The sequence below is a fragment of the Suillus subalutaceus genome (assembly GCF_016647625.1).
Source record: "Suillus subalutaceus strain FC151 chromosome Unknown DFJ58scaffold_133, whole genome shotgun sequence".
Lineage (NCBI taxonomy): Eukaryota > Fungi > Basidiomycota > Agaricomycetes > Boletales > Suillaceae > Suillus > Suillus subalutaceus.
This window is the reverse complement of record NW_024540382.1, coordinates 40,660-64,860: the sequence shown is the minus strand read 5'-3', so window position 1 is coordinate 64,860 and position 24,201 is coordinate 40,660. Positions and strand designations below refer to the sequence as shown.

General features: G+C 47.8%; 7 protein-coding genes across 7 annotated transcripts; 4 read left to right on the top strand and 3 right to left on the bottom strand.

Annotated features, from left to right (window-relative positions):
- The first annotated feature begins 1,028 nt into the window (after positions 1–1,028).
- On the top strand, positions 1,029–4,374 carry DFJ58DRAFT_810256 (fungal-specific transcription factor domain-containing protein). Its single transcript, XM_041391395.1, has 15 exons — positions 1,029–1,294; positions 1,348–1,360; positions 1,412–1,475; positions 1,531–1,558; positions 1,607–1,910; positions 1,962–2,155; positions 2,209–2,455; positions 2,505–2,603; positions 2,659–2,668; positions 2,733–2,824; positions 2,885–2,990; positions 3,041–3,262; positions 3,319–3,524; positions 3,582–3,713; positions 3,764–4,374. Exons 1-15 carry the CDS (start codon positions 1,095–1,097, stop codon positions 4,283–4,285), a joined length of 2,439 nt encoding a protein of 812 aa, XP_041239138.1. The 5' UTR covers positions 1,029–1,094; the 3' UTR covers positions 4,286–4,374.
- Positions 4,375–4,414: 40 nt separating this feature from the next.
- On the top strand, positions 4,415–5,992 carry DFJ58DRAFT_810253 (ribonuclease H-like domain-containing protein). Its single transcript, XM_041391394.1, has 5 exons — positions 4,415–4,637; positions 4,690–4,883; positions 4,939–5,100; positions 5,247–5,424; positions 5,480–5,992. Exons 1-5 carry the CDS (start codon positions 4,545–4,547, stop codon positions 5,894–5,896), a joined length of 1,044 nt encoding a protein of 347 aa, XP_041239137.1. The 5' UTR covers positions 4,415–4,544; the 3' UTR covers positions 5,897–5,992.
- Positions 5,993–8,549: 2,557 nt separating this feature from the next.
- On the bottom strand, positions 8,550–11,845 carry DFJ58DRAFT_718327 (uncharacterized protein; the record flags this gene model as incomplete). Its single annotated transcript, XM_041384461.1, has 19 exons — positions 8,550–8,689; positions 8,751–8,977; positions 9,001–9,127; positions 9,175–9,268; positions 9,325–9,405; positions 9,463–9,539; positions 9,596–9,689; positions 9,741–9,823; positions 9,879–9,981; positions 10,038–10,267; positions 10,311–10,317; positions 10,382–10,460; positions 10,509–10,585; positions 10,641–10,685; positions 10,916–11,035; positions 11,106–11,273; positions 11,333–11,389; positions 11,451–11,469; positions 11,814–11,845. 19 exons carry the CDS (start codon positions 11,843–11,845, stop codon positions 8,550–8,552), a joined length of 1,860 nt encoding a protein of 619 aa, XP_041239136.1.
- Positions 11,846–13,005: 1,160 nt separating this feature from the next.
- Positions 13,006–14,384, top strand: DFJ58DRAFT_810205 (RlpA-like double-psi beta-barrel-protein domain-containing protein-containing protein). The gene is made up of 5 exons (XM_041391393.1): positions 13,006–13,073; positions 13,127–13,624; positions 13,684–13,794; positions 13,849–13,936; positions 13,990–14,384. The coding sequence occupies exons 2-5, from the start codon at positions 13,499–13,501 to the stop codon at positions 14,082–14,084; spliced, it is 420 nt and encodes a 139-aa protein (XP_041239135.1). The 5' UTR covers positions 13,006–13,073; positions 13,127–13,498; the 3' UTR covers positions 14,085–14,384.
- Positions 14,385–16,332: 1,948 nt separating this feature from the next.
- Positions 16,333–17,586, bottom strand: DFJ58DRAFT_810198 (uncharacterized protein). The gene is made up of 3 exons (XM_041391392.1): positions 17,359–17,586; positions 17,211–17,302; positions 16,333–17,152 (listed from the first exon to the last, which is right to left on the bottom strand). Exons 1-3 carry the CDS (start codon positions 17,511–17,513, stop codon positions 16,644–16,646), a joined length of 756 nt encoding a protein of 251 aa, XP_041239134.1. The 5' UTR covers positions 17,514–17,586; the 3' UTR covers positions 16,333–16,643.
- Positions 17,587–17,701: 115 nt separating this feature from the next.
- Positions 17,702–19,501, top strand: DFJ58DRAFT_810195 (uncharacterized protein). Its single transcript, XM_041391391.1, has 5 exons — positions 17,702–18,012; positions 18,070–18,138; positions 18,187–18,416; positions 18,475–19,121; positions 19,174–19,501. The coding sequence occupies exons 1-5, from the start codon at positions 17,825–17,827 to the stop codon at positions 19,435–19,437; spliced, it is 1,398 nt and encodes a 465-aa protein (XP_041239133.1). The 5' UTR covers positions 17,702–17,824; the 3' UTR covers positions 19,438–19,501.
- On the bottom strand, positions 19,487–24,172 carry DFJ58DRAFT_858090 (ras guanine nucleotide exchange factor domain-containing protein; the record flags this gene model as incomplete). The annotated part of the gene is made up of 10 exons (XM_041393958.1): positions 19,487–19,974; positions 20,031–20,247; positions 20,297–20,386; positions 20,435–20,689; positions 20,733–20,886; positions 20,934–21,099; positions 21,160–21,354; positions 21,406–22,182; positions 22,232–23,567; positions 23,633–24,172. 10 exons carry the CDS (start codon positions 24,170–24,172, stop codon positions 19,667–19,669), a joined length of 4,038 nt encoding a protein of 1,345 aa, XP_041239132.1. The 3' UTR covers positions 19,487–19,666.
- Between the last annotated feature and the right edge of the window lie 29 nt (positions 24,173–24,201).

Sequence of the window (24,201 nt, the reverse complement as noted above, 5' to 3'; positions counted from 1 at the left end):
GAGCCTGGGAGTATGATCACTTCAGAAGTGCAAAGTGGTTTTTTCCATCAGCATAGCAGCTCATGCTATGCTGCTGTATGTCCCACGGGGTATCGTCAGCATCAGCGACGGACGCTTCCCATCGGCTGACCCCATGGAAGATGGTGACTTTCCCAGGCAACAAAGGATTTTGCCTAGCGCTGAGGCCTGAGGCCTAAGCTCCGCGAGCGCCTGAGGAAGACCCTGAAACCCAGAAACTCAGGCGGCCGGTTGATTCCGCGAACAGCTTTGTTCGAACTGTAAATCATCTCGCCTGTTTCGGCAGTTTGTGAACATAGGAACGGGCACGGCACAAATATTTACAATGTTCTGGATTCAAACTTTGTACGAATGGAACTTGGTAAGGTTTGTGCACGTTACATCACGCTCAATTTCAATCCCGCTCACCGTGACATTTGTTTCTGTGAATATACAGACCACCTTCCTCGTCTTTCGGAGTCTATGCTTGCGGCGGGATGGCTGAATTTTGATGCGAAACTTACGGACTGCGAAGTAACCGTGAGTCCTTTTTTGATCAGGCAGGAAACAGGAAACTCTCTCCCGGAGGAGTAGAATCGTGATAAGAGTACCTTTATTCATCAGGATTATGCCCAATATTGGTATCAACCAACGTGGATTTTTTGGCCATTTCGGGTCGTTTGAAATATCGCTGCCTTGTATTTGCTGGCAGTTTCTCCGTAATTTCATGAGTCCGTATGAATTCAAGTACCCGCAGCTTCATTCTCGACAAGGCTGACTGTACATGTCATGCGGTTGGTGGCGTAGACGATTGCTGACGATATAGAATACCTACCTAGAGCGCATTACGGAGGCTTCGTGTCTGTTCGAACCCGCCGGAGAATCAGAGTACTGAAGCCAAGCGATTCGAAGTGGAGTTGAACGGCGAGAACTCAGATGAAGATAGTAAGTCAGGAGACTCGTGGTTCATTGATGCCGTAACCTACAGTCACGGTGCTACATATATCTATCCATTGAAACAATGAGTCCGTTGAACTCGGAGTCTCTTTTAAGCCGCACAAGCTCGTACACAAACGTCGATCCCCAGTACTGATAGCATGCTCGCAGACGGTAGTGAGCATAGGCAGACACCCACGAGGGGCCTTGCTGATGTGAGCACCGACGCCCGTGCGTCCAAGCGGGCTCGCAACGCATTTGATTCGCCTGGGGACGTGTCTGGGGCCCCTGAAGAATTTACTCCGACACCCAGGAAAACACACAACAAGAAGCAGCCTCTGTCGTGCGCAGAGTGCCGAAGGTGCGTTACAATCCGTTTGGCCTGAAAGCTTTGACCATAAACGCATCCTGAAGATTAAAGCTGAAAGTATGTCTATTTTCCCTCTGAATTTGCATGGTCTAAAGCTGAATGCGCTAGTGCGATCGTGTCTTTCCATGTCAATCATGCTCAAAACGAGGCTGCGCTGAAATATGTCCAGATGGTATTTAGCTTCACCATGCTTTTGAGCGTTCAATCTGACCGTGCTTTGTATACAGGCGCTCTCACCTCTGGAAAGGGCAGCAGGTTAGTAACGGAGTCTCTGGCAAACCCTCCCGCTGATGATCGATAAAGGTTCATTCTTGCCAATACTGAGCAACTTCATGCAAAAATTATTCAGATGAGCGATCGCATACGACAGCTTGAAGACGCCTTGGAGACCGTGCAAGCCAAATGTTCATCTGACCCTCATCCCCTCTTGCACCAAGATTCCTTACGTATTAAAAATTCACTGGAGCTCTATAGCTCTCACGCGACCAGTGGACGACATACCCAGATGGATGGGACAATCAAAGAAAATCACGCAAGCAGTCTCCAACTCCCTGTCGCCTCATCTTCAATACGAGACGCAGACAAGGTTCAGGATAGCCGATCAGAGGTGATCTGCTTGGTGCCCAGTTTGCAGGGTGGCTGCTGATTAACTTTCTAGGAAAGGTATTCATCAGCAGAAGCTTTTACTTCAGATGTTTCCGGATTGTCTCCCGAAATCGAAAAACTCAGTCAAACATTTCCTTATCCTTGGTTGCCCAATAATCCTATGAGACAACGGATCCATGAGATGTTGCCGTCTCGGGAAGAGGCGGAGTACCTTTGCACGCAAGCTCGATTGAACGCTCTATGGCAGTGAGTTTTCTCGTCACTGTCCGATCGCAATGTGTTTATGGCGTACACGCAAGGTACAACCTCGACCCAAGCGAAACTTGGCTCCCGAATCTAGTTCATCACGTATACACCACGCCAATGTCAACCCTTTCTTTCCGCCGCCTCTCTCTGCTGTTCATCATGATGGCTATTGGGCTACTCGTTGATCTTAAACAACAGAATGAGTCTCCGAGAGCTGAAGTGTTCCATCGCCTGGCACGAGCCTCCTTGTGTGAGACAAATCTGATGGACGAACCTAGTTTAGATCTTCTACAGACTTTGGTGTGTTGGTCACATTATTCGAAAAGCGGTTGTGCTGACGAGAAGGTAGTTTTACATGATTTGGTACCTTCTGATTTTCTCAGACAAGAGTCAAGCTGTTTCATATGCATGGAGCATCATGGGACTTGCCGTGAAGCTCGCCCAAAGCGTGAGTCTTGCCGAAATAGTAACTCTCCTCTCGCCTAAAATATTTGTTGTTTCAGTTAGGTCTCCGTACGTCGGACATCCATTACCGCCCTGAGATTTCCTCAACATGGATTTTCATTCATTTTCATAGACCGCGACGGCAATAGATGGAAGGTAATTCCCGAAGAGTCTCAGCGGCGACGGATGCTGTTCTGGGAACTTCTGAATTTAGATGCACGCCTGGTTAGTTCTGATTTTCAACTGATTGCACATGTGACATGCGTACTGAACCTCAAGTCCTAGTCTTTATCTCTTGGTCGGCCACCATCTCTTTGCTTACAACATGTCGATTGTCGGCGACCATCCTATGCTTCAGAAGGGATGTACATCGTCCCAGAAGTTCAGTCATGTTGGTTGATTTATCCATTTACCTTCAGATCAGAACTGATTATTCCACAGATCATGAGTGGAAGCACGGGTTCTTCCTGCACTGTCTTACACCGGTCCTAGTTACCGCGATATCTGCACAACCACAACTATATTCTAGCATCCTGGATGTTGACAAGAAAATCCGGGACTTCCACATCCCTCCCACACTCAACATATTCAACTCAGAGGGCATCATGGATATCCGACAGTTGACTATGCAGCAAGTGCTAGTAGCTAGCGGGCGAGAAATTGGTGGGTTTTTACCGGGAAGGTTATGTGCCTGCGCGCTGAAGCTGGACACCCATAAGTCCTACTGCAGCTTCATAGAAATTTTTTTACTGAGGCACTGAGTGACTTTGATGCTTTCACGTATCGACACAAATACGCGCCGTCAGTTCTTGCAACATACCTTAGCGCCTCCCGCCTTGTTGCTACGTTAGGGATCCTGCTGCATCGTGAGCCACAACTGAGTAAACGGTTCATGTGTATCTGGTTTAATGCATTCTCTGTCGCGGTGAGTGACTCCTGAAGCTAGCAATATGTTACATCTTGACTGGGTGTTTTGACTTAGGTTGCACTGTCATTGATTGTTTCTAGAACACCTTTCCTAAGTCTTGCGCCATTTGCGTTGAAGGAGTTGGATACTATTTGCCACATTTTCGCGAACGTGGCCGAGGAATGCTCAAAGGTTGCTCAGGCGCTGGTTAGTAATGAAGACGACTTTTTGGAGATCGTTACTAAACTGGAATATAGCCTCTACTCACTAAAATCGCAGAGAAGTCACGTCGGACGTACGCCCAGTGGCTCAAAACGTCCAGAGATAGCTCGACCATGGATACCGACCTGACGTCTCAAGAGTCACTGGTCAAATCTGCTGTGTGTAGCACTTCAGGGGACTGCGCGGGACCTTTTGACGCTGCACACTCGTTCCTACAAAAAACTCTGCAGGATATTGAGACAACTACTCCACCGACCATTCAGGAACTTCCCGCTTACTCTCCTCGGCAGCCAAAGTCAATGACAAGCTCACAGGTGGATCACGCAGAGCAACCTGAAGAGCTGTGTCATCCTCCTGATTTGTCTGCAGACATGCTTTCACTTGGTTTAGGTTTGGATGAGGATCTGGTTGCTGCAACTTTGAGACACAGCGCAGACCCTTCGACCCCTGCGGGCAATACAACCCAGAGGGTAGGGAATCACACGTTCAACTTCGATTTTGGTGCAATGGCGTCAAATGTCGAGAACCAGAATAACACATATATGTCATGGTTTTGATGCTTTGTATTCGAGTAATTCAATTCAATAAGTACTTAATCTGTACGTAGATGAATGATGAGTCCACTATCGCGATCGCGAGGACAAAGGACAAACTCCCACGATTGGAACCACGAATACGTGCTTATGTAATAATGCATTTGAACTTGCTTAAACCACCGTCCACGTACTGCTCAGTGCTATAGCTGGATCTCCTTGCTGTATCCCTTCCTGAAACTGTCCATCGCGTTGCTATACCGGAAAGCTCGGCTCTTGAGATATGTCCCGGATACGGGAGGTATGGGCGCCAAATCTTGAGGCAGAAATGCGGAACATACGAGACCTGATCGACCAATACCCTTACGTTGCAATTGTGCGGCGCGTAGTCTGATGTCTCTTGTAGATGGATGCTCACAATGAAGTAGGACACAGAATTTCCGGGTGTAGTTGCACGACCAATAGGCACTTTCAAAACATCTTCAGACTATCACTACCAGACAATGCGATGTAATGTCGACTTGCTCAAGCTAATACAAGCCGGTATCACACTCGCGGATGAAGAGGGTAATTTCCCCCAGGATGTCACAACTTGGCAATTCAATTTCAAGTTCAGCATAAGGTGCGTGTTAGAAGCCAACATTGTCAGGCATCGCATGTTAAGAATGAAACCCTAGTGAAGATATGTATGCGCCAGAATCAATCGATCTATTACAGAAGTCAGGGCTCGATTTCCACCGTCACGAGGAGATGGGAATATTGCCGTATGACTTTGCTGAGCTCTTGATCACATCGGGTCTAGTCCTTGCGCCCGAGGCCAAGTGGATATCATTTCATAGGTGAGCCATGCGATTCTTCGTCTTCTTTGACAAGTAAGGGCGTCAGGTGCTCTTGAATCTTTGTCTTCGTGCTGTCATTCAGTTCTATTATTAAAACCTCTCTTCTTCATTCACCTTACTTACATATCCCCTCCCTCATATTCCAGTGGCTATGACTTCGGCTACCTGGTTAGGCTTTTGACTGCGATGTCCTTGCCGACGTCGGAAGAACAGTTCTTTGAATGGCTGCGAACCTGGTTCCCTTATTGCTATGACATCAAGTTCATGATGCGTGCCTCTAAGTCCCTTAAAGGAGGGCTTCAGGAAGTTGCGGATGATCTTGGTGTGCGTGATTTCTCCTGTGGCTAGTTGATCGCCAGTTGATTATCAATTCATACAGGTGATGCGTATAGGAACATCACATCAGGCCGGATCAGACTCCCTTCTTACTGCATCCACCTTCTTCAAAATGCGAGAACTCTACTTCAATGATCAAATAGACGACGCCGAATATAACTGTAAGCTGTATGGTCTAGGACAGACCTTTGCAGTATCCAACGGTATCACTGATACCGGCCGAGGCGGAGCTACCATTGCCGAACGAGAAGATAGGGGGATACCAAGGGATTCACAAAACCAAACTCCTGCCTTGTCCGCCCCCCAGAATCAGGGTGTGATAATGGGCATGGGAGTGCCTTTACCTACTCCAGCACTGGGTGGGGCCCTGCCTACGCCACTACCATCTGGTTCATCATATGGGCCTATGGGAGCGAATGGCCCATTCATACGGACGGCGATTGGGGTAGGAGGGAGATAGCGTGCATTTCGTTTTCTCTTTTTTTCATAGGATTGTTTATGTAATTATCTCGCTTCATTGATTTTCTTCCTATTCAAATCTTTGGATAAACTGTCATTGATCCGGCATGTCAGGGGTTCACATCAACAGGCATGTGGGTACTCTACTCATCCGCTTGAAACAATTATCATCGGGTCTACAGTAAGAGCTACTCGCCATCTTAACAAGTCAATGATATCGATGATACAACCAAGTATAGTGCATCATCTGCTGCGTCACCCCTATTTCGCCCGAGTGGCGAGCATGGACTGTATTTATGCGTCAGTGAATGTTACCCGATAGAGCGCAGACACCAACATTTCTGATGCCCCATACTGTCCGCACGGCGGTCTCCCAGTTGTGAGTGGTATCATTGACCTCGTTAGAGCTTCTTAGACGGCATGAGCAGCATTGCGACATACTTGCCATGTTGCCAATCCTTTATCCACGATGAGATGAATGGGGTTCGCTGAAGGGGTTGTACAACAATCCCCTTCCCATGGATCGACGTCGCAGTCATCCATCGCAAGAGTATACAACCAACCTCGTCATTACCAAACGAGGGTCAGCAAGTGCACTCGCTGCGTGGGGCCACGACGCCGATGCAGGTGAAAGAATAGTTGAAACAGCCTTTGAGCTCACAGTTTCTCGGAGTTTTAGGTCTGTAGTAGAGATATGGGGTTCGCTGAAGGGGTTATGCAACAATCCGCTTCCCATGGATCGACGTCGCAGTCATCCATCGCAAGAGTATACAACCAACCTCGTCATTACCAAATGAGGGTCAGCAAGTGCACTCGCTGCGTGGGGCCACGACGCCGATGCAGGTGAAAGAATAGTTGAAACAGCCTTTGAGCTCACAGTTTCTTGGAGTTTAGGTCTGTAGCAGAGATGACCAGTGATTGGGAGTGTTGTAGGTGGTCAGCGACAACGGGTGAGCTCTTATACAAATCTGAGCGGCACAGGTCTCCCGTGCATCCGTTAATTTTCGACGCACTTTGATCAGATAAGTCACTGCAGCTTCCGTGTGCTCCAAGTAGAAGCAGAGTTATGGAACACTGGCATTCAAATCTGAAATGTAAGAACCACGGATCGCCATCGAGGTATATTGCCCATAAACCTGCGGAGAACATCCGCATCTCACCGCGGAGCCAACTTGCATCCTGACTTAGGAACATATTCCGTATTGGTGCCCTTGTTTCTTCATAAAACACATGATCACTCTATGCGTGGAATGTACGTCTTCCGACTCCGCAATCCCATTTCTTTGACATATTCGTGCAGACACAGTTCTCCGTAATCACCATGATCGATACATATTTGAAGTTCCAACATTAGTCTCGAGCCAATTTATCCGTGCCGAGGAAAGCGAAACACTGCCAAAAATGCAGAGTTGATACCTCTTTAGACTAGAAGACGGGCCTTCAAAGGCAAGGTGGCGTATTTCAGGTACTTGCTGATTTCAACTCATCTCCAACCTGATATATGCACTTGAACCCCTGACCTGCATCTGTATAGATATGTTTTTTTTTTAAAAAAATCCAATTTATTGTCCTTCGGGTCGAAACCCTATGTAGGACATAACCTTATATACGGGGGCTTGTCCAGATATGTTAATGTCCGGTCAGTCAGCGAAATCGATAGCTCCTGATGGGCCAGGGCTTTGGTAACTATCGTTTGTTTAGGCTTATGGCACGGTCGGCCGCAGGTAATTCTTTTTAGATCCAATGCTTGTCTATTAACAGAAGAATAATCCTTCTGCACTAGGCTCAAGAGGGTTCACGTTGTCCCCCCTGAGAAGATCTAAAAGTTTTTTTGATTGCACACTTCCAGCAGCGTGCAGGCCTGGTCCTGTACTGTGGCGGACTACTGTCAAATGACTAATTCGTCAAGACACCGTCTACCTACGATGGTGCTAGCCGAGATCACGGCTGGCTGTATTCGTTGCAAATTGTGATGAGGACTGTAAACCAGAGCTAAATTTGTATGTATAACTGTCACAACTTCATGTTCGCTGGTGACGTACAATAGGGTCCCTTGACGGCACTCGGCTATGGCCGACCCACCCAGACCAGTATACTCTACCACACCAATTCTACGATGCTAATTTGCCAGGCCTGTTCCATGTAAACCCAAATCATCGGAGGCGAATAGCTGCTCTTTCAGAAACCACTCAAGGCCTGCAGTGGGCACTTTTAAACTCCTCGATCGATCCAATGTTGATGGTCTGCCTCCTGGCAAATTAGGAACAAGAATGGACTCGGAGCGGGCAGTTGCGATCAGGCGCGGACCCTCCTCCACTAGAATGGAGAGATACAATATCGCCACGAAAAATAATGCCTTAAACAAAGGAGGTAGTGCAACTGGTTCTGAAATACTGAGATAGAAATTGGTGGTTATCATATGGCATGTATGTACCCAGGGTGTTTGAAATCGTGATTAATGTATTATCAACTGACGGCAGTGACAGAACCGTTGCGAAATAATCAAGCTAAATCCACCTGGCACATGTTCAGCAACTTTATGTTCTTTGATTTGACAACCAGACCCACGTACATAATTACTGGGAAATATCCCCTTCTTCCCGTCTCTGGAGAACCCTAAAATTATAATCAGTCAGGCGGCGTTGAAATGAAGGTCAGACCACCTGGATACCTTCCCACCAACCGTCCGCATAATTTTGACCTCCATTTGTTCCAGAGGACAGCTCAACAAAGTCCCCCTCATGTATCGTTAGCTCTTCTGGTTCTTGAGCTCGATAGTCGTAGAGAACCCGTGCTGTTTACCGGGTAACAATGAGAAATAACTGATCGTACCAGAAAATAGCCGGTACTCGTACCGTATATGCCAGACCCTTGCTGAGAATTTTGCTGAGAGGGTTCAGATTTTTCCAATGGCCATCCGCCTGCATCTTCCAAGTAGCTCGCAGGAACCAGCCCTTTCTCACCTTCGGAGTCAGCCACCTTTACCCATCCGGAACCATCGTCTTCCTCTAGCACACGCACAACAGCACCCTCTTGAAACCATATCAGCACGTGCAATACGGGGACATGTCGCCACACAGACCTGTCACATTCAATTCGAAGGACGAGGACGCCGCAAAGTCGAAGATAGCACGAGCCAATCGATTCACTTCTTCCACATGCGGTGATATATTGTGTGGCACGGAAGAAGGTGATGACGTTGAAGTTTCTCTGGAGCTGGTGGATATTGATGCTGCGGATATTCTGTGAGTCCTGTTATAGAGCATATCATTTACCCACATCTACTCTCCGATATAGACACGGCAGAAGAGGGAGACTGCAGAATTTCCGAGGCTTTGTAATTGCCGTGAATATTACTGCACTCCGCAGGCACCTAACAATGTCCATCAGCGACGTTCTTACATGGTTTAAATGGGAGAATGAAATCACATTTAACTCGCATTTAGAGTGCACTGATAAACCACAACTTTTACAGGTCTTTCCCTGCTTACTTAGACCCCAGATCGAAACCTAGGAAGTTATTGGTCAAACAGCATAGGCACGCATCCACCTGCTTATTGATCATACCTTACAATATCCGCATGTCGTGGGTATCGAAAAGGCCGAGCTCTTGAAAACGTGCGGGCTCGAACCTCCCTCGTCGCCTTACGCATTAACATCAACTGGTGTATGCACCATATTCATCTAACATGTTGCTTACCCCCCAGGGCATCCGCGATGGTGTTGATTTCCGAGTTCAGGACACATGCTGAGGTCGAGAGGGCGGTGACCTCGTGGGCAGCATCAAGGTAGCTCTGCATAAGAGTTAGTAAGGAACCCATGCTCTGCGCATAATGACTACGCACATTCATGGCGTCACCCATGTCTCCAGGTGTGTTATTGGTGGCGCAAGCTGTAAGCATGACACGATATTTCTCGGCGTCTGCCCCTGTACTCAAGATGGTGAGTGCGACAAGCAGTCCATGAGGTAACATTGTACCCACGGTTTTTTCCAAGCGCAGGGTTTAATTCTCTCAATTTAGCTCGCGAGCGCGCGAGTTTATTTTGTAAGAACACCCTGGGGGCTGGATCAATGCAAACATCTCCCTGCAATTTACACGCTCCTGAACATAGTACATGTAACTCAAGTTAGTCGGACCCACCGTATCGTAGTGGTTCGAACATGGTTCAAATACCCAGTCGTCGGGTAGACTGAACGGACGGATGTTAGATTCTATGAAAAGCCCTTGGTCCTTATCGGGTCGGACTTCGATCAAGGCGGCGCTAACGGTTGCAAGACGGTTCTTCAAGATATCTTGGTGCGATAATTGGATATTCTGGGCCTCTGTCACGACACCAACGAAATCCATCACTAGACGAGTCTGTAATTCCTCTGCAAACAGTTAGCCGAATCATGTGCAGTGATAACCGCTCACGGAAAGACTGGATATGACATAAGGTTCGTCAGTATGGTAGGTGCCGAATAGGATAATGTAATCTAACTTACATCTTCAAGACTTGGCAGGTCCTCGGTATAAAACTTCGTCTTCACACTGTTGGCGGTTGCAGTTGAAATAATATAGACACTGCCGGGTTCGAATTGGATAACATTCTACTTTTTTTTTGGCACATACTTCTTGCTATTGAGCATGTCAAGCCTCTGCAGATCATATTGTCTTGCTGAGCGCTCCGCGTGTCGATCGTGAACAGACTTGACAGGGATCCATAACCGTGAGAATATTCTTGACGAGCCTGAGCTTCCTTACCTGCTTTTGACGATGAGCTTCAACTTCGGCGCAATCGGCGTCATACTTGATGAACGCGGTGGTTAGAATAGTTGCGTTATGACGTCCAAGATCTCACTTTTTGCTTGCTCTGTATCATGATGGTTAAATATGCAGGTGGGACCAGCTTAAGTAAGACCTTGCCTTGATGCGTCCAGCATAGATCTTATCGCGTCCAGCCAGAATCGCGTGATAGAACTGCATTTGCTACATATATCGTCAGTATGCATAGGTATGATTTTCCACAATAATGGAACCTTTTTCTTGTAATCATCGTTGCGGCGCTCAACAGCCTTGAGAGATTCTGTAATCTGGGATGACAATGCCTCCGCTAGGTTGATGTGGTCCTGGGCAGAAGTTGATATTGATGATAAGATCTCAGAATATGCATGGTTAAGGGTGCTGCCATCGGAAATGAGTACCCGGCTAAAATCGGGAAGAAAGGACGTGCTTCTGTTGATTCATACTTTCCGTGCAAGCCTTGGTGGGATTGTCTCCGACGACTAATGATAGACCATTTTTGTTCTTCTTTTCGGTTGCTTTCTTCGCCAGCTGCTTCAACTTTGTTGCATACTCACGTTCTAACACTGCTCTATCGCGGTACAGTTCGCGGACCTGTTATAAATCAAGCATGTGGGCTCAGCTGCCCAAGATTTCGAATTTCGAATACCCACATCGGCTAATAGATCAAGGTGGGCGTCAAAAAGACTGGAGATACGATCTACCTGGTCCTAAGCGTGAAATGAACGTCAGCAATGAATGCCATGATTGATTGCGGATTCAGTAGGTTACAGGCAATAGTTCACCATAGCTGTTGCTTTGTCTCTGCATTTTCTTTCAAAGCGTATGTTTGTTGAATTTGCGATTAGAATCTAGCACGTCTTGAGCGTGAGTACTTGAGTGGCCAGGTGAAGAGCAAACGTAGCGATTGCGAAACGGAACGTGAAGTTGACCCACTAGCCTCGGAGTCTCATCTTGCCAGAAAAGGTGACTCAGACACAGGTAATTATTATCTAAGTTATCGCAGTGCGTCCGACCGTCGTGTCAGAAAAACATCACCTGTTGCAACTCGCACATTCGAATATATGCTAATAAAGTCATGACAGGGACAATTGTAAGTCGGAAACTGCATTTTAATCGAGACACGATGCAGACAAGCGACTCTGACCTGTCGGTTCACCCACCATCATGCGGCATGCCATCAGTTTCAAGTCGAGTGAAACGTGGGGCGGCGATCAATTTAGATGATAAGTCACATGGCACAAAAAACATATATATGATCGGACGGCGACCTGTGCTTCAAGTGAAGCTTGAAGGGTTGCAGTGTTACACGTGTCCCAAATATGCTATAGCACGTTGGTAGGGAAATCGTGGTCTTTACGTCGATGCCACTAAGAGCGAACTGCAAGGTTTGAGCTTGAAGCTTGGAAGCTTGAAGGTTGCAATGTCTCATGGGTGCCAAATATGTTGTAGCACCGCTGCTAAGGGAACGTGGTCTTTACGTCGATGCCACTAGTAGCGAACTGCAAGGTTCGAGCTTGAAGCATCATGAAGCTCGAAGGGTTGCAATGTCTTACGTGTGCCAAATATATTGTAGCACGCTGCTAAGGGAACGTGGTCTTTACGTCGATGCCATTACGAGAAAACATTCCGAGCCACGAATTTCTGGTCAGAAATTGACATGCCAAGGACGTGTCTGGGAAGCGATTTAGGCTCGTTAATGATCCTGCTGGCTGTGACAGTTTCCACCCCCGTCCGCGAAGCACGCATGAGTGCTCTAGCCGTCGCTCAGCGCTGCAGCCGTAACGCGTAAACAACCACACACCGGTTGTGGGCTGTGCGCAGCATGTCAAGTAGTAACGCCGCAGGTGCGTTCGTATTTTCTGAGCGTCGATAGAGAGGGTTTCAAGAAGCGAGAAAATGTTGGTAGGACATATGAAATTCTATCCATTAATGCTGAACCAGGTTGCGGCTATTAGGTGTCAGTATTTGCTAGCCCGCACGTACGATCTGGTACAGGAATCGGTATTTCAGTGTGAAGAGCTCCTGGGGCAGTGGAGCCTGACGGTTTACTAATCGTGGAGAGGACGGACGGACAGGACAGCTACGGCACCGAGGAGTTGTGCCCGTATCGCTTATTGGAGAGCGATCCCCGCGGTGAGAGTTCGGTATGTCGGAAGCCGAGAGCACGACAGAGTCGGACAGACATATTTGCTAGTGATGAGAAACGAAGTGGACAAGAAACAACACGAGGTGCGGGGAAGTTGGAAGTTGACCCAATGATTTGCGGAGACAAGATGGCCGGAGTGGACCAAAATTACTAGGTGCGTGGGACACAAAATGACTCCTTTGAGCAACATCCAAGTCAAATCTTTCTTAAATTTTTGGTGATTCGGTACACGAGGCTATATCATAGTAAGTAACAGCCCTCATAACATTATCCAAGATGAGATGGATGTACACCTTAGCCGGACGGCATTGCTTCTGTCGTGTGTGATCTCGCAAGCGTACCTGTGCTCGAGCTTGCCGTGATTTTCGTTTCCCCCTCGACTCGGAAACAATAATATGTCCTGAAGACTTCCGATGTACGTTGTTTTTTGAAGTACGTATCCGCGTACCGTCTTTTTCTTCCCTAGACAACGCGACTCCAGTGCGGGATAATCTATAACTGGCACAGCAATCAATTTTCCTGAAGAGCATATCTCGGAAGTGAGGTAAAAGCCTGTCTCCAGGTATAAAAGGGCCTTATAGATTGTATATCGAAGTAAGTGCGAGTAGAACTCCATCCCCTAACGTCTTCTTCACGCACTCGACATCTTGCCCCCTCACTGACTGCCGATATGTATAGACTAACGACTGTCTTGATCACGCTATGCACGATTTTCTTCACCGTTCTCGCTGCGCCATTGCGGCTCAAGGGAAGTGCGACAATGTCACTTGAAAAGCGCACCACACACACAGGCGAGGTGAATTGACGAAAGACAGTTAATTGCTGATTGCTAGATTGCTAATTGCTTTAACAAAGGGTACCTGGTTTGAAGTTGGTACAGGAGCCTGCGGATATACGGATACAGATGACGATCCTATAGTCGCTATTTCCGCCGATATATATGGTAGTGGAGGAAACTGTAATCAGGTAGGCCCATCTCCCATTCCCGCAATGCGGACATTGGATGCTTATCGCTCGTAGTGGATTCACATCACCAATACCGACAACGGACAGGAGGCGTACGGGAAGACGCGTGACGAATGCGAGTCTTGTGGCTCAACTAGCCTAGGTATGCTGTTATTTCAGGGTTTGAATCGTGTACCTGTTAAATCCGTTTCGCAGACATGTCTCCTAGCCTATTTGAAGAACTGAGCACGCTTGACACCGGTGAAATACCAATTTCATGGCACTTTATGAACAAGGACTGGTCGCCTTAACTGCGCGCCGTCCTGTATATCAAATCTTACTTCGGGCACGATTTCCTTACGGTTTCCATCACGATTATTAGATTATCATTATAGACGACATATACTCTTCGTCAGGAAGGGGATCAGGATCTTTTGTATCATTACATAACAATATTTCTGTTGCGCTTTATCACCTACAACTACAAATGAAATGCAGGGCTGGCTCTGGGAGACGTAGTACTACCATCTTTTTCTTGTTTGTATTGGTTTTAGTAACTTGATTAGCATCTGATCTGCATGTCCTTATTATTAGCACGTATATAGCCTGAGAATGGGTAGGTTCCTTTCGGTCGACTCCTGCCAGTGAATGACTTGCACGTCTGAAAATCACAAGAATTGACATCTCGAAGTTCAAATTGCTGAGCTCCACGTCCTTGCGACTCGAAAGAGCCGAAGATATATGGTGAGTATCATCGTTCGTAGCACAGTATCACCCTAAACGAAGACCCAATAACATCGCAGGTTTTGGATCCCTTTGCCTAACTGTTGCGGTATATAGTTATAAATGTATGTAAAATCCTCGCTCTCTCAAATATTGTTCGCAAGATTGCGACATGTCACGTCAGTATGACTTCCTGAGCAGTTCAAGTTCGCCTTCCATGATTCACCACGATGCAGAAATGCTTGAGCATGCCCGAACGCCGTACCTTCGCGATGCCGCGATGATGCTGATACTGGCTGTTATCTGCACGCGTTATAGCATGCATATACACGGCTTCATATCTCGTCCGACCTGAAGCCGAGGTTTCCGTGAGCATCGGAGACACCATAATGAAAATACGACATCACCGCGTCCCTCCGCGACCACGGGGACTCCTCAAGCGTTCAAATATTATTTGTGTCCCCCGAAACAAGGACAGTTGCAAGTTGGATATAGAACCGGGCCGATGTGGCACGTCTGCCAAGACTTAAGCCTCGGCGACTACTGGTTGATTTTGGGCCTTCACCGAGTCTTGCAATAATGGTCTGCCCTCACCCACAAATGCGATGCACCTCAGTTCAGCAGCATGGCAGCTATTTCTCTGAAAAGCATGGGATATTCGACAGTCACACACGCACTGGCAAGTGCTCGCGCCTTTTGATCATCATCTGAGTACGAGTGGAAGCTGGTGAAAGTTTGCGCCCCGAATTGTTCTAGCCTTCCGGAATATCAAGCGAAGAGAAGACCGTACGGAGGTCACGGAAATGAGGCTGAGGATATCAGACTCGTCGGCCGATGCTCTAGAAGGTGTTGCGTCATCAGAAGGTATCTCTATCCTAGGCACTGGTCCCTCGAATGATCAAATCTCGAACGGCAGGTATCTTCATTTCCCTGAATGGCCTGGAGCCTGCTAGCGAATAATGTCGCTGCTGGTACTCTATATGAAGGGCATGCCATGCGGAGAGCAACATGCCCATCATCGTGAAATGAAGATCATACAGCATGCTGTTACTACTCGCGTCAATTTCTACATAAGAAGAGCCTCACGTTCTCCTACCCCCTTCCTTTGGCCCATTTAGAAAACCCTCATAATAGCGGCGCTGCATTTCACATGACTTGGATCATTGAACGATCTGATAGACACCGCATGTTCGTTCTCGAGTAATTCGAGCACTCAATCATCGTCTGGCCCTCCGAGTTCCTCACATAGCAAAAAATCGTGCCTAAATCTGGTGCTCAAGTTGGTATGCGATGACTGACTCGACAAGAGCAACTCTTGTATTGCATTTTACGATGCATGCTCCGTGACGAAACTCGAAGTCGAAACTCAGGTTGGGTGAACCCGTTATCCGAAGATTGCCGCCTCTTTATACCCCTTGTAACCTTCCCCTAAAAACCAGTAGCGAAATGAGGGCCTCGATTCCCTTCAATGAATCCAGAGCAGTGTCTAATTTAGCATTGATCATCCAGTAGTTCCCGCCAGGCACCGCAACTCAATCATCAGGCCCTGGGCTCTTCCAAGTTCAAGTTCCAAAACCAAAATTCATTACATCCAAATGAAAATCATGCACATGGTGTGGCGAGGACTTGGAGTGCTTCTAGACAGTCAATTTCTGAGTACAGAATCTTAGAATGCAGACGAAGATGTATGTGCCCTAGATCCACCGCCGCCGCCATTGGCAAGTCGTTCCGCGTTTTTATCATTTCTTTCTACCATCGGTTACGGTCTATCAATATCTCTGTTGCGTGTTCTTCATACCGAAAACTCGTGGAGGAAGCAGCGAAAATAAGACCACCCCTTCGACGACATGACTGAGAGTGCACAAATCATCCAGCGATGCACATGTCTCGAGCACTATTCCAATAACCAAAGTTTGCTACATTCATGTAAATCATGTAAAGTGTTCCAATAATAGCACTGATATTGTGAGGATGCTAGAGTAGAGTTGGAATAGAGTGATTGAATGCCAGTCAAGTATGTGTCGTAAATCCACCTTCGTCATCAAAATCGTACAATGGAAAAATGAGTAAGCAAGAGTTCATGAACACTGAGTCGCAATCATCTGATTCTTAGAAATGCGTTGGATATCAATCGAAGCTCATGGCGCCTATAGGATGTAGAACAGCGATACCAAGGCGAGTATAATTGACGCGCCTGACGCACGGTTCCTCCATGCAGCACCCGTGTTTGTAGTTTGTGTTGATGTCGCAGTAGACGTGACAACTGAGGTTGTACCAGAACTTAAAGCAGGCGTAGATGCCCCGGCCGCAAGTGTTATGCCAGAAGTTGTTGTGGGAGTCAAATTAAGCGGAGTTGATGTCGGGGTTTCCGACGGAGCTTGAGCTGTAGGGGATGCGCTGCTCGTAGGAGTGGCCGACTGAACTGAAGAAGATGTGGACGACGCAGGAGCAGACGAAGATGAGCTGTCGTTGATGATGGTGAACTCTGGACTGGCATTGCCAGAGTCCCCAAACACTTGAACAAAATTATTAGAGCTACCTCGCGCAGACACCCACAACTTACAAACAACGATATAATCTTCTCCTGTCTCCACATCGGGAACGGTGATGAGAACTTGACCGACCGTATAATTGATGTTCGTTGCCAGTGGTGAATCTAAAAATATTATTTAATAACAATAAAAGCATAATATTTCACGACATGGTTGACTTACTCAACATTAAGTTCTCGCTGTTGTTGTACATGTATCCGAGAACAAGCATCCCAACCGGATTGGTGATGTTAGAAGATAAACCGTTAGTGCTCCTGCGACAAACGCGTTATTCAAAGGAACCCGATCACTCCTAGGTGTATACACTTACCAAGTTACCAGCTGCTTCTCTCCGACATGCCATACAGTGCCCGCCGTTGGACTAGTGATGGGCGGATCTACCACATCCCTCAAATTCAGTGGCAGTGAGAGTGCCAACAATGCCAGAGATGTGATAGTGAATAAGAGGTTCGTGAACACAAACATATCGTTGAAATCACTCAAAGCAAGGACGGGCAACTGGAGCTAGAGGTCTGAACGCTCGAGCAGTCAGTGCACCACATTGCCGAAACTGGTTGAACATGTTAATACAATAGCAGTCGTGAGAAAAACAGTTAGGTAAGCGATAGCCTCGTGCCTTAGACTCAATTTACACTAGTTTAGTAGTTGCTGCCATTGGACCCTATCTTGGTGAAGTCCAACTGACATGCACAAGACCATGAGAAAGTTGGGTCTGCGCTCCACAGGAGGATCATTTGTACGCTAGGGTCTTCCAGGCACCGTCACTGACTCGGATAATGGCGAGTCCGAACTTTGGCACTGTGATACGTAACGTTCGACTGCCATGCACAGATCATTCAGAGACTGCTGCATGGGACATAGCCTGCCTTGATGGTCGAGTACAGAGTATAACCTCTTCAGGATCATGCATACTTCACGATGAAGCTACAGTGATCGAAGCCGATGGCGGGGTGCTAGTCCCTTCGTAGGTTTGACTTCGTCTACGAATTAACTGCCAGTTCTGAAGACTTCCTATATCTAGGCTGTGCCACTCACACATTCACCTCGACAAGTGTTTTATACTCGGTCAGTGTGACCCGTTGATCACTGGGTACGTTGCATCATATTCAACATGGCTGAAATGTTGACTTCGTCCAAGGTCTTTACCTGAAGCTCTTCAAGTAACAAATAAAGCTAAAGCAGAATTTCCAAAGGATGTCGATAATCTTTATGCTAGGGCGACTTATCTTATCCGAGAGAGCGTGGAGTCCGGTGTTACTGCGATGCGAGCCTTCGTTGAGGTGGATACGACAGTTGGATTCACATGTCTAGATATGGGACTTCAGTTAGCCAAGGAATGGGCTGAGGTTTGTCATATCCAAATAGTTGGTCTGCCACTTTCACCTTCCGTTGCTGCACTTTTGGGAGCGCTGATATCTATTTTCAGCTTTCGCCCAAGAGGCGCTCTACGAATTTGCGGCTTCAACAGAACCCGGTCCAAATTACAATTTGCTTTGTGATGCAGTTTCCCGCCCAGACGTTTCTGTCGTCGGCTCTGCGCCTTGGGTTGAACCTGACCACGCACATGCTCTTAAGAACATCGAACTTATAATGTCTCTCGCTGAAAAACACGACCTACACGCAGACTTTCATCTGGATTACAATCTCGATTCGGGCGCCGTTCCGATGGTTTGGGATGTATTGCAGCAGATGCGCCAGCGATCCTGGTGTAAAAGTAGCGGAAAACGTGTCACTATTGGACATGCAACTAGGTTGGGACTCTTTTCGGACGGAGAGTGGGCGGAATTGAAGCGCGCCACAGACACGTTACCGTTGGAGATTGTCGCACTACCGCAAAGTGATGTTTACATGATGGGTCGTGCGGATCCTCGTGGGAGAGTTCCTGTCCCGCTTGCAGGGCGCACAATCAATGCGCCTCAGGTTTACCGCGATCACGGAGTCCGTGTTGCGCTTTCTGTGAATAACGTTGAGAATGCCTTCACGCCCCAGGGGTCACTTGATCCCCTCACACTTGCTAGTCTTGGCGTCGCACTTTTTCAAGTGGGTACGGAACCAGACTGGAGAGTACTTTTGGTGAGCAAACTGGGTGGAGTTAGCTCTTGCCGTAATCTGACGATCGTCACAGCGATCGGTGTCGACAACATCTAAAGAAGCCATTGGTGTCATGCACGGGGGCAGTGTTGGTGGGAAATCCGCGGATGAAAGCGATGGTGTTGTCCCCCGTGTCGGTGATCCTGCTGATTTCGTTGTAGTACATGGGGCACGTCGGTGGCAATCCGCAGTGCTAAGCCCGGGATTCGACCGCACAACATTTTATAAGGGCAACGTCGTAGCAAGACGAAGGGCTCAGAGATGGAATGCAAATACGGGTGGAGAGATCACCAACTAGTCAGAATGGTTATATACACCTGCAGATCTTTGGGCCACACAGACTTCATTTGGAGTCATCACGCTTGAAGGATTATCAATGTGATTCATATCATGGTGTGCACCATCTCGTGAGTCATGCGTAACCAAGAATCTGGATATAGATCATCAATAAGTACTTAAGTACTTACTCAGAAGCAAGTTGTATTTCTACAACTATATGAAGATAAAACACATATAGAAGTCCCCATTTACAAAAATCCGCTCTCTTGCAGCAATCGAGCCATCTTCTCGTCTTCTCTCTCACGAGGTTCGCGTTCCAGACTGAGGTTCCAAAAGTAATCGCCCACATCAACCTGCTCGCTGAACTTAGCAAGTGATTCCTCAAGGTAAGTTTGTACGCTCGTAATAGGGTTGAAATTATGAGGGAATGTTTGCCAGCGCTGAATATCCTGGATCACCTCCGAAGCTTTCTGTCGTTTTCGGAAGTTCACCAAGTTACCTGGAAGAGTGTCCTTGCTTCCATCTTGAATGAACGTTAGTGTAGTAAGGAAGACCCCTTTACATATGAATGAATACATCAACAGCAACAAATAATCAAAGTAAAAAGCTCACCAATGAAAGGTACACAAGGGGGCGCGACTCTTGCGAGCGTCGAACGATAGTTATTGAAGTTCTTGCCTGAATCGATGGTCAACTCGCATGCGCTAAGTTGAGCCATATGTCGCGCATTCACTTGCTCCCATGAGCGCTTGAGGCGCCTTATAGGAGGCGAGTTCAGTCCAGATACTATAGCAACCATGCTCGAGTAATTGTGCATCGAGCGACATCGCTGAGCGAAGTAAGCATCGTGTGAATGAATTCCGTAGCAGACCACTCACATCAGCCACACTTATGAACTGCTTCAATATAGCCGAACGCTTCCTGGAGTCCTCGTGGATGAGAACGGAGTCGGCTACCCAATTAGCAATCTGGTAAAGTTATGAGCATATCATGGCTATCGGAGGGCCGGACCATACCCGATTACTCGTCTGGATTACCCGAGCAATATTATCGTTGTGGTCTGTCTTTTGCTCCCGCGAACGCTGCAGACATTCCACTGGCCGTATCTTCTGGTATAAGTGACTCTCCATAATCGTCAACTGTCGTGCCAATTCCAAGGAGTCTACGTCCAAAAGTTTCAACTTCTTATTGTGCTTGGGTAAGATCGAGGGAGGTGGACTGCCCAAAGTAGGAGTCAAGCCTTTCTTGACGTCTCCTCCACGCTGAGGCGCCTGAGTCAGACAGCCTGTACCATATCAACGACGCTGAACTCACTGCACGTTCAACGAGTGAAAGTAGCTGCTTTGCACCCACAAACTTGCTAACATCCTCGTTCTGCAAGAATTCTTTCATTCGATTCAGGATGTACATATCCTCTTTCTCAAGGAAATCTTCATCCGAAACCATGGCCTTAAGAGTATTTAGGACACTGAAAATCACATTAGGTATAGTACGAAAGAATCAACAATGACGCACCGCATCTGAATGACATGTTGCTTGAGCTTTGTCCATTCTTCCGACTCAGGGGGACTCAGGCCTTCTGGAATTTGGATGCGGAAGCGGCGGACGAGGTGGTCGAAAAAGTCATCAAGGGTGGTGAATGACTTGTACGTCATCAAGAATGTTTTGATGAACGTAGGATCTGAAACGTCCCAATACTGAATATGATACCGAGGTCAGATAGGTTACGAAGCACCCGTACCTGAAGGATCATGTGACGTTAGACGTTCGACCAAAGCTGGAACAGTTCCTGCTCGAATGCTTCCATCTACATCAATAGTCATGTCATTCTTCGTGTAGTCGGGTCGCAGATACCAGGGCTTTGTGCTGATGATGTGCTCAGGAGCGTCATCGCCAAAGATTTTCTTGATCTTCGTTGCTGTTCTCGTGGTCGCGGCTGTACATATCATAAGTCGAGAAAGGAAGGGAATATACAAATGTCGCTTACAGTCGTCGTCAGGCATTGAAGCCGAGTCACTCATCGACAGGACATCCTGCGGCTTATCAAATGTTGAAGGTACCAGGGTGTGTACAGACGTAGTGGGGTCGTAGTTCGAAGCCGCCGACTTAAGTGACCGATCGGTAAGGGTAACGGTGGTGTCAGATAATTGCGATTGACTTCGGGATGTTGGCGCTCGGTCACCGAGAATAACCGCCGACTTTTTCATTCCAGACGCACCAAAAGCAACCGCAATGTCAACAATGTCCTCGCTCTCTGGATCTGTCGGGTCGAGGACCGACATGGGACGGGCGTCAAAGTTGGAGTCAATGACGCTTAAACGTGACATGCGCCACTCTATGGCACCTGTGTATTCTCCTTGAGCCATGTCTGCTTGATCGTGGCCAAGGGAAAGTAGGGTATCAAGGGTTTGCATGAGGAATTGGAGATTTGACTTGAGGGAGACGGATATGGCGTCTAGGTACTCGCACTGGGAGTCACGATCTTGTCGCGAGATTCTGTAAGTAAGGCGACGAACTCGCTGTATCGTGAGAAGCAGCGTAGCTGCGTCATCGTATAGAGCTTGTACTACCGCCTCGAGCGTGCGTGTGAGCAACCGAGCTTTGTCCACGGTTTGAGTGTACAGAGCAGCACGTTCAGCATCCGCCATATTGGAGTAGAAACCATCGATATCGACGTGACGAGCGATGTGGATATTGGCAACGAATAGGAGGAGTGATGAAAGGCCAGAAAGAAGCTCGCGACCTGCAATCCATACTCGTTGCTCTGAAAATATTCAACAGATAGATCACAGTATGAATACTAACATACTCACGAGACTCATCGCCGATGGTCTTGAGCGCGGCATGGAATGTTCCAAACCTCGCCTGCATTGATACCATGTGCGTCTTGAACTCAGAGAAAACGTCACCATCTAAAATTCGCTGAGGAGCTTCATCATTATCATCCAGCGGTACCCAGCCAAAACCCCTCCAAGACCCTGCATACCCCGCACCAACTAGCCCCAGCCCAAGGTAGACTGCAGAGTAGCAACCCAGAACTCGTTTTGTTCCTACACCACCCAGTCGTTCGTTTTGGCACCGCTGAACTTCAATGACGAATGTCACGATGGCACGATCAAGCTCTGCTGCGTCGCTTTCAACACGAGATGCTGTATCATGCGCCGCAGGACCCGAGTCGTATTCCATGGCTCGAGCAGAAAGAACGAGCTTGGATAACGTGGCGGTTACTTTCCGTTGAGCTGGTTTCAGAAGCGTCTGTGATGCGGTAGTCTCGCGGCGTCCACGAGCACCGCGTGGTATGAGGTTGCTGGGTATGTGACCAGGGGGTGCGGATATGTAAAGTAGATTACGGACGGTGATGACAACAGCCCTGATGAGGCTGTCAAGGACCTGTCCGTGTTCTGCTCTTCGAGATACGCCGACCAGAGACTGGTTTTTCTGGACAACGGCAGAGATGGCGTTATGTGCGATATGAGATAGATCGGAAATAAGGTCCGGGAGTGGTGGTGCTAATGATTGCTGTAGTGATTGGGCAATTTTCTCAGCTGCGGTCAGTTCAACGGAAGGCTTCCTAAGAGCTACTTGGTCCGCAAAAAGATCCTGACCACTTTGAGAGCGACCACTGGTTGATGGTGAATCACCGTGGTCTGGAGAGTATAGGCAGGAATCTTCAGAATCGCTAACATGCTCCGGCTTGCTGTGACTCCGGTCCTGCCCATGTCGGCTTTGGGATGTCGTTGAATCAGATCGAAATCGCGTTGGCGCCGAATCCTCACTCGGGCTATTGAATAAATTTGATGAGGCAGTGGAGGAACTGGTGAGGGCGCGAGTCCTGCCCTTCTGCACAGCAGCCTCTGTTTCTGGAATTGTCCAGCTCACTTGACCAGTGAGCTTATTCCAGTAATAGTAAGACATGCCATCATCGGCAAGTCGTCTCACCCAAGGCTCGGGCGTCCCGGAGCGTTTTAGAACACCAAAACCTGGGATAGAAGATTCCGTCAAGGCGCTGAGTCCTAGCCCTGCGCTTGTGCCTGACCGCGAACTTGGTTGAGAAGAAGCCAGTCCAGCAAGTTCAGCAGCCGATACATCGTCGCCTTCCATGGGTAAATCTCGCGAGATCTGGCCTGTCTGCGTATTAACATAGTAAATCTGGAGAAGAAGAAGAGATTGGTCTGAGGTGTAAGGAATCACAGCAAGTAAAATGCTCTGCTCACCTGGCCATCCGGTGTGACTTGGGGCATCCAAAAATCGCTTGACAAAGTCGCGCTGTGTTCTGCAGCACTGCGGGATTCAAGAAGACCGTTGGATGGAACAGACGGGTCACGTTTATTTCGCGACAATTCACTGTCTGATAAGTGAGGGTCCTGTATCCGGGAGTGGAAGTCGTTTGAATGAGTATCACGAGCTACTTCATTTGTTTGCTGGAAAGGCCCTTGTTGAGTTGTAGCGTCGTGGTTGGTAAGAGCGATCTCTGCCTCCTCATCAGATAACACTACCACATAATTGGATGGAAACCATCCCCGTTCATCGCCGAGGAGTCCGTCCCACCAGCCTGACTCGAGCTGGGTGAGAACCTCGATAATTTCATTCTTGTGGAAGGAGAGAGAGGAAGCATCTTGTGTCTGGTAGTCATATAGAGCTCGACAGAAGAATGTGGAGATGTACTGCTCCTCCGGAAGTTGTGAGATCTGCTGTTCCTGTTCGACAGTAATCGTGGTGGATTGGGAAGGGTAACAGTTGACACCACTATACATGGCGAGGCCGATTGCAGTCATATAAGAGC

Bases quoted from the DNA above. Each gene is read 5' to 3' on its own strand.
- DFJ58DRAFT_810256 (XM_041391395.1), top strand. From the start codon at position 1,095: ATGCTCGCAGACGGTAGTGAGCATAGGCAGACACCCACGAGGGGCCTT. The intron at 1,559-1,606 runs GTTAGTAACGGA...TGATCGATAAAG, and splicing joins ACCTCTGGAAAGGGCAGCAG to GTTCATTCTTGCCAATACTG. The intron at 1,911-1,961 runs GTGATCTGCTTG...TTAACTTTCTAG, and splicing joins TTCAGGATAGCCGATCAGAG to GAAAGGTATTCATCAGCAGA.
- DFJ58DRAFT_810253 (XM_041391394.1), top strand. From the start codon at position 4,545: ATGTCCCGGATACGGGAGGTATGGGCGCCAAATCTTGAGGCAGAAATG. The intron at 4,638-4,689 runs GTGCGGCGCGTA...ACAATGAAGTAG, and splicing joins AATACCCTTACGTTGCAATT to GACACAGAATTTCCGGGTGT. The intron at 5,425-5,479 runs GTGCGTGATTTC...CAATTCATACAG, and splicing joins AAGTTGCGGATGATCTTGGT to GTGATGCGTATAGGAACATC.
- DFJ58DRAFT_810205 (XM_041391393.1), top strand. From the start codon at position 13,499: ATGTATAGACTAACGACTGTCTTGATCACGCTATGCACGATTTTCTTC. The intron at 13,625-13,683 runs GTGAATTGACGA...GCTTTAACAAAG, and splicing joins GCACCACACACACAGGCGAG to GGTACCTGGTTTGAAGTTGG. The intron at 13,937-13,989 runs GTATGCTGTTAT...TCCGTTTCGCAG, and splicing joins TTGTGGCTCAACTAGCCTAG to ACATGTCTCCTAGCCTATTT.
- DFJ58DRAFT_810198 (XM_041391392.1), bottom strand. From the start codon at position 17,513: ATGTTTGTGTTCACGAACCTCTTATTCACTATCACATCTCTGGCATTG. The intron at 17,303-17,358 runs GTAAGTGTATAC...CGTTTGTCGCAG, and splicing joins GAGAAGCAGCTGGTAACTTG to GAGCACTAACGGTTTATCTT. The intron at 17,153-17,210 runs GTAAGTCAACCA...TAATATTTTTAG, and splicing joins CAGCGAGAACTTAATGTTGA to ATTCACCACTGGCAACGAAC.
- DFJ58DRAFT_810195 (XM_041391391.1), top strand. From the start codon at position 17,825: ATGGCGAGTCCGAACTTTGGCACTGTGATACGTAACGTTCGACTGCCA. The intron at 18,013-18,069 runs GTAGGTTTGACT...TCCTATATCTAG, and splicing joins GGCGGGGTGCTAGTCCCTTC to GCTGTGCCACTCACACATTC. The intron at 18,417-18,474 runs GTCTGCCACTTT...ATCTATTTTCAG, and splicing joins TTGTCATATCCAAATAGTTG to CTTTCGCCCAAGAGGCGCTC.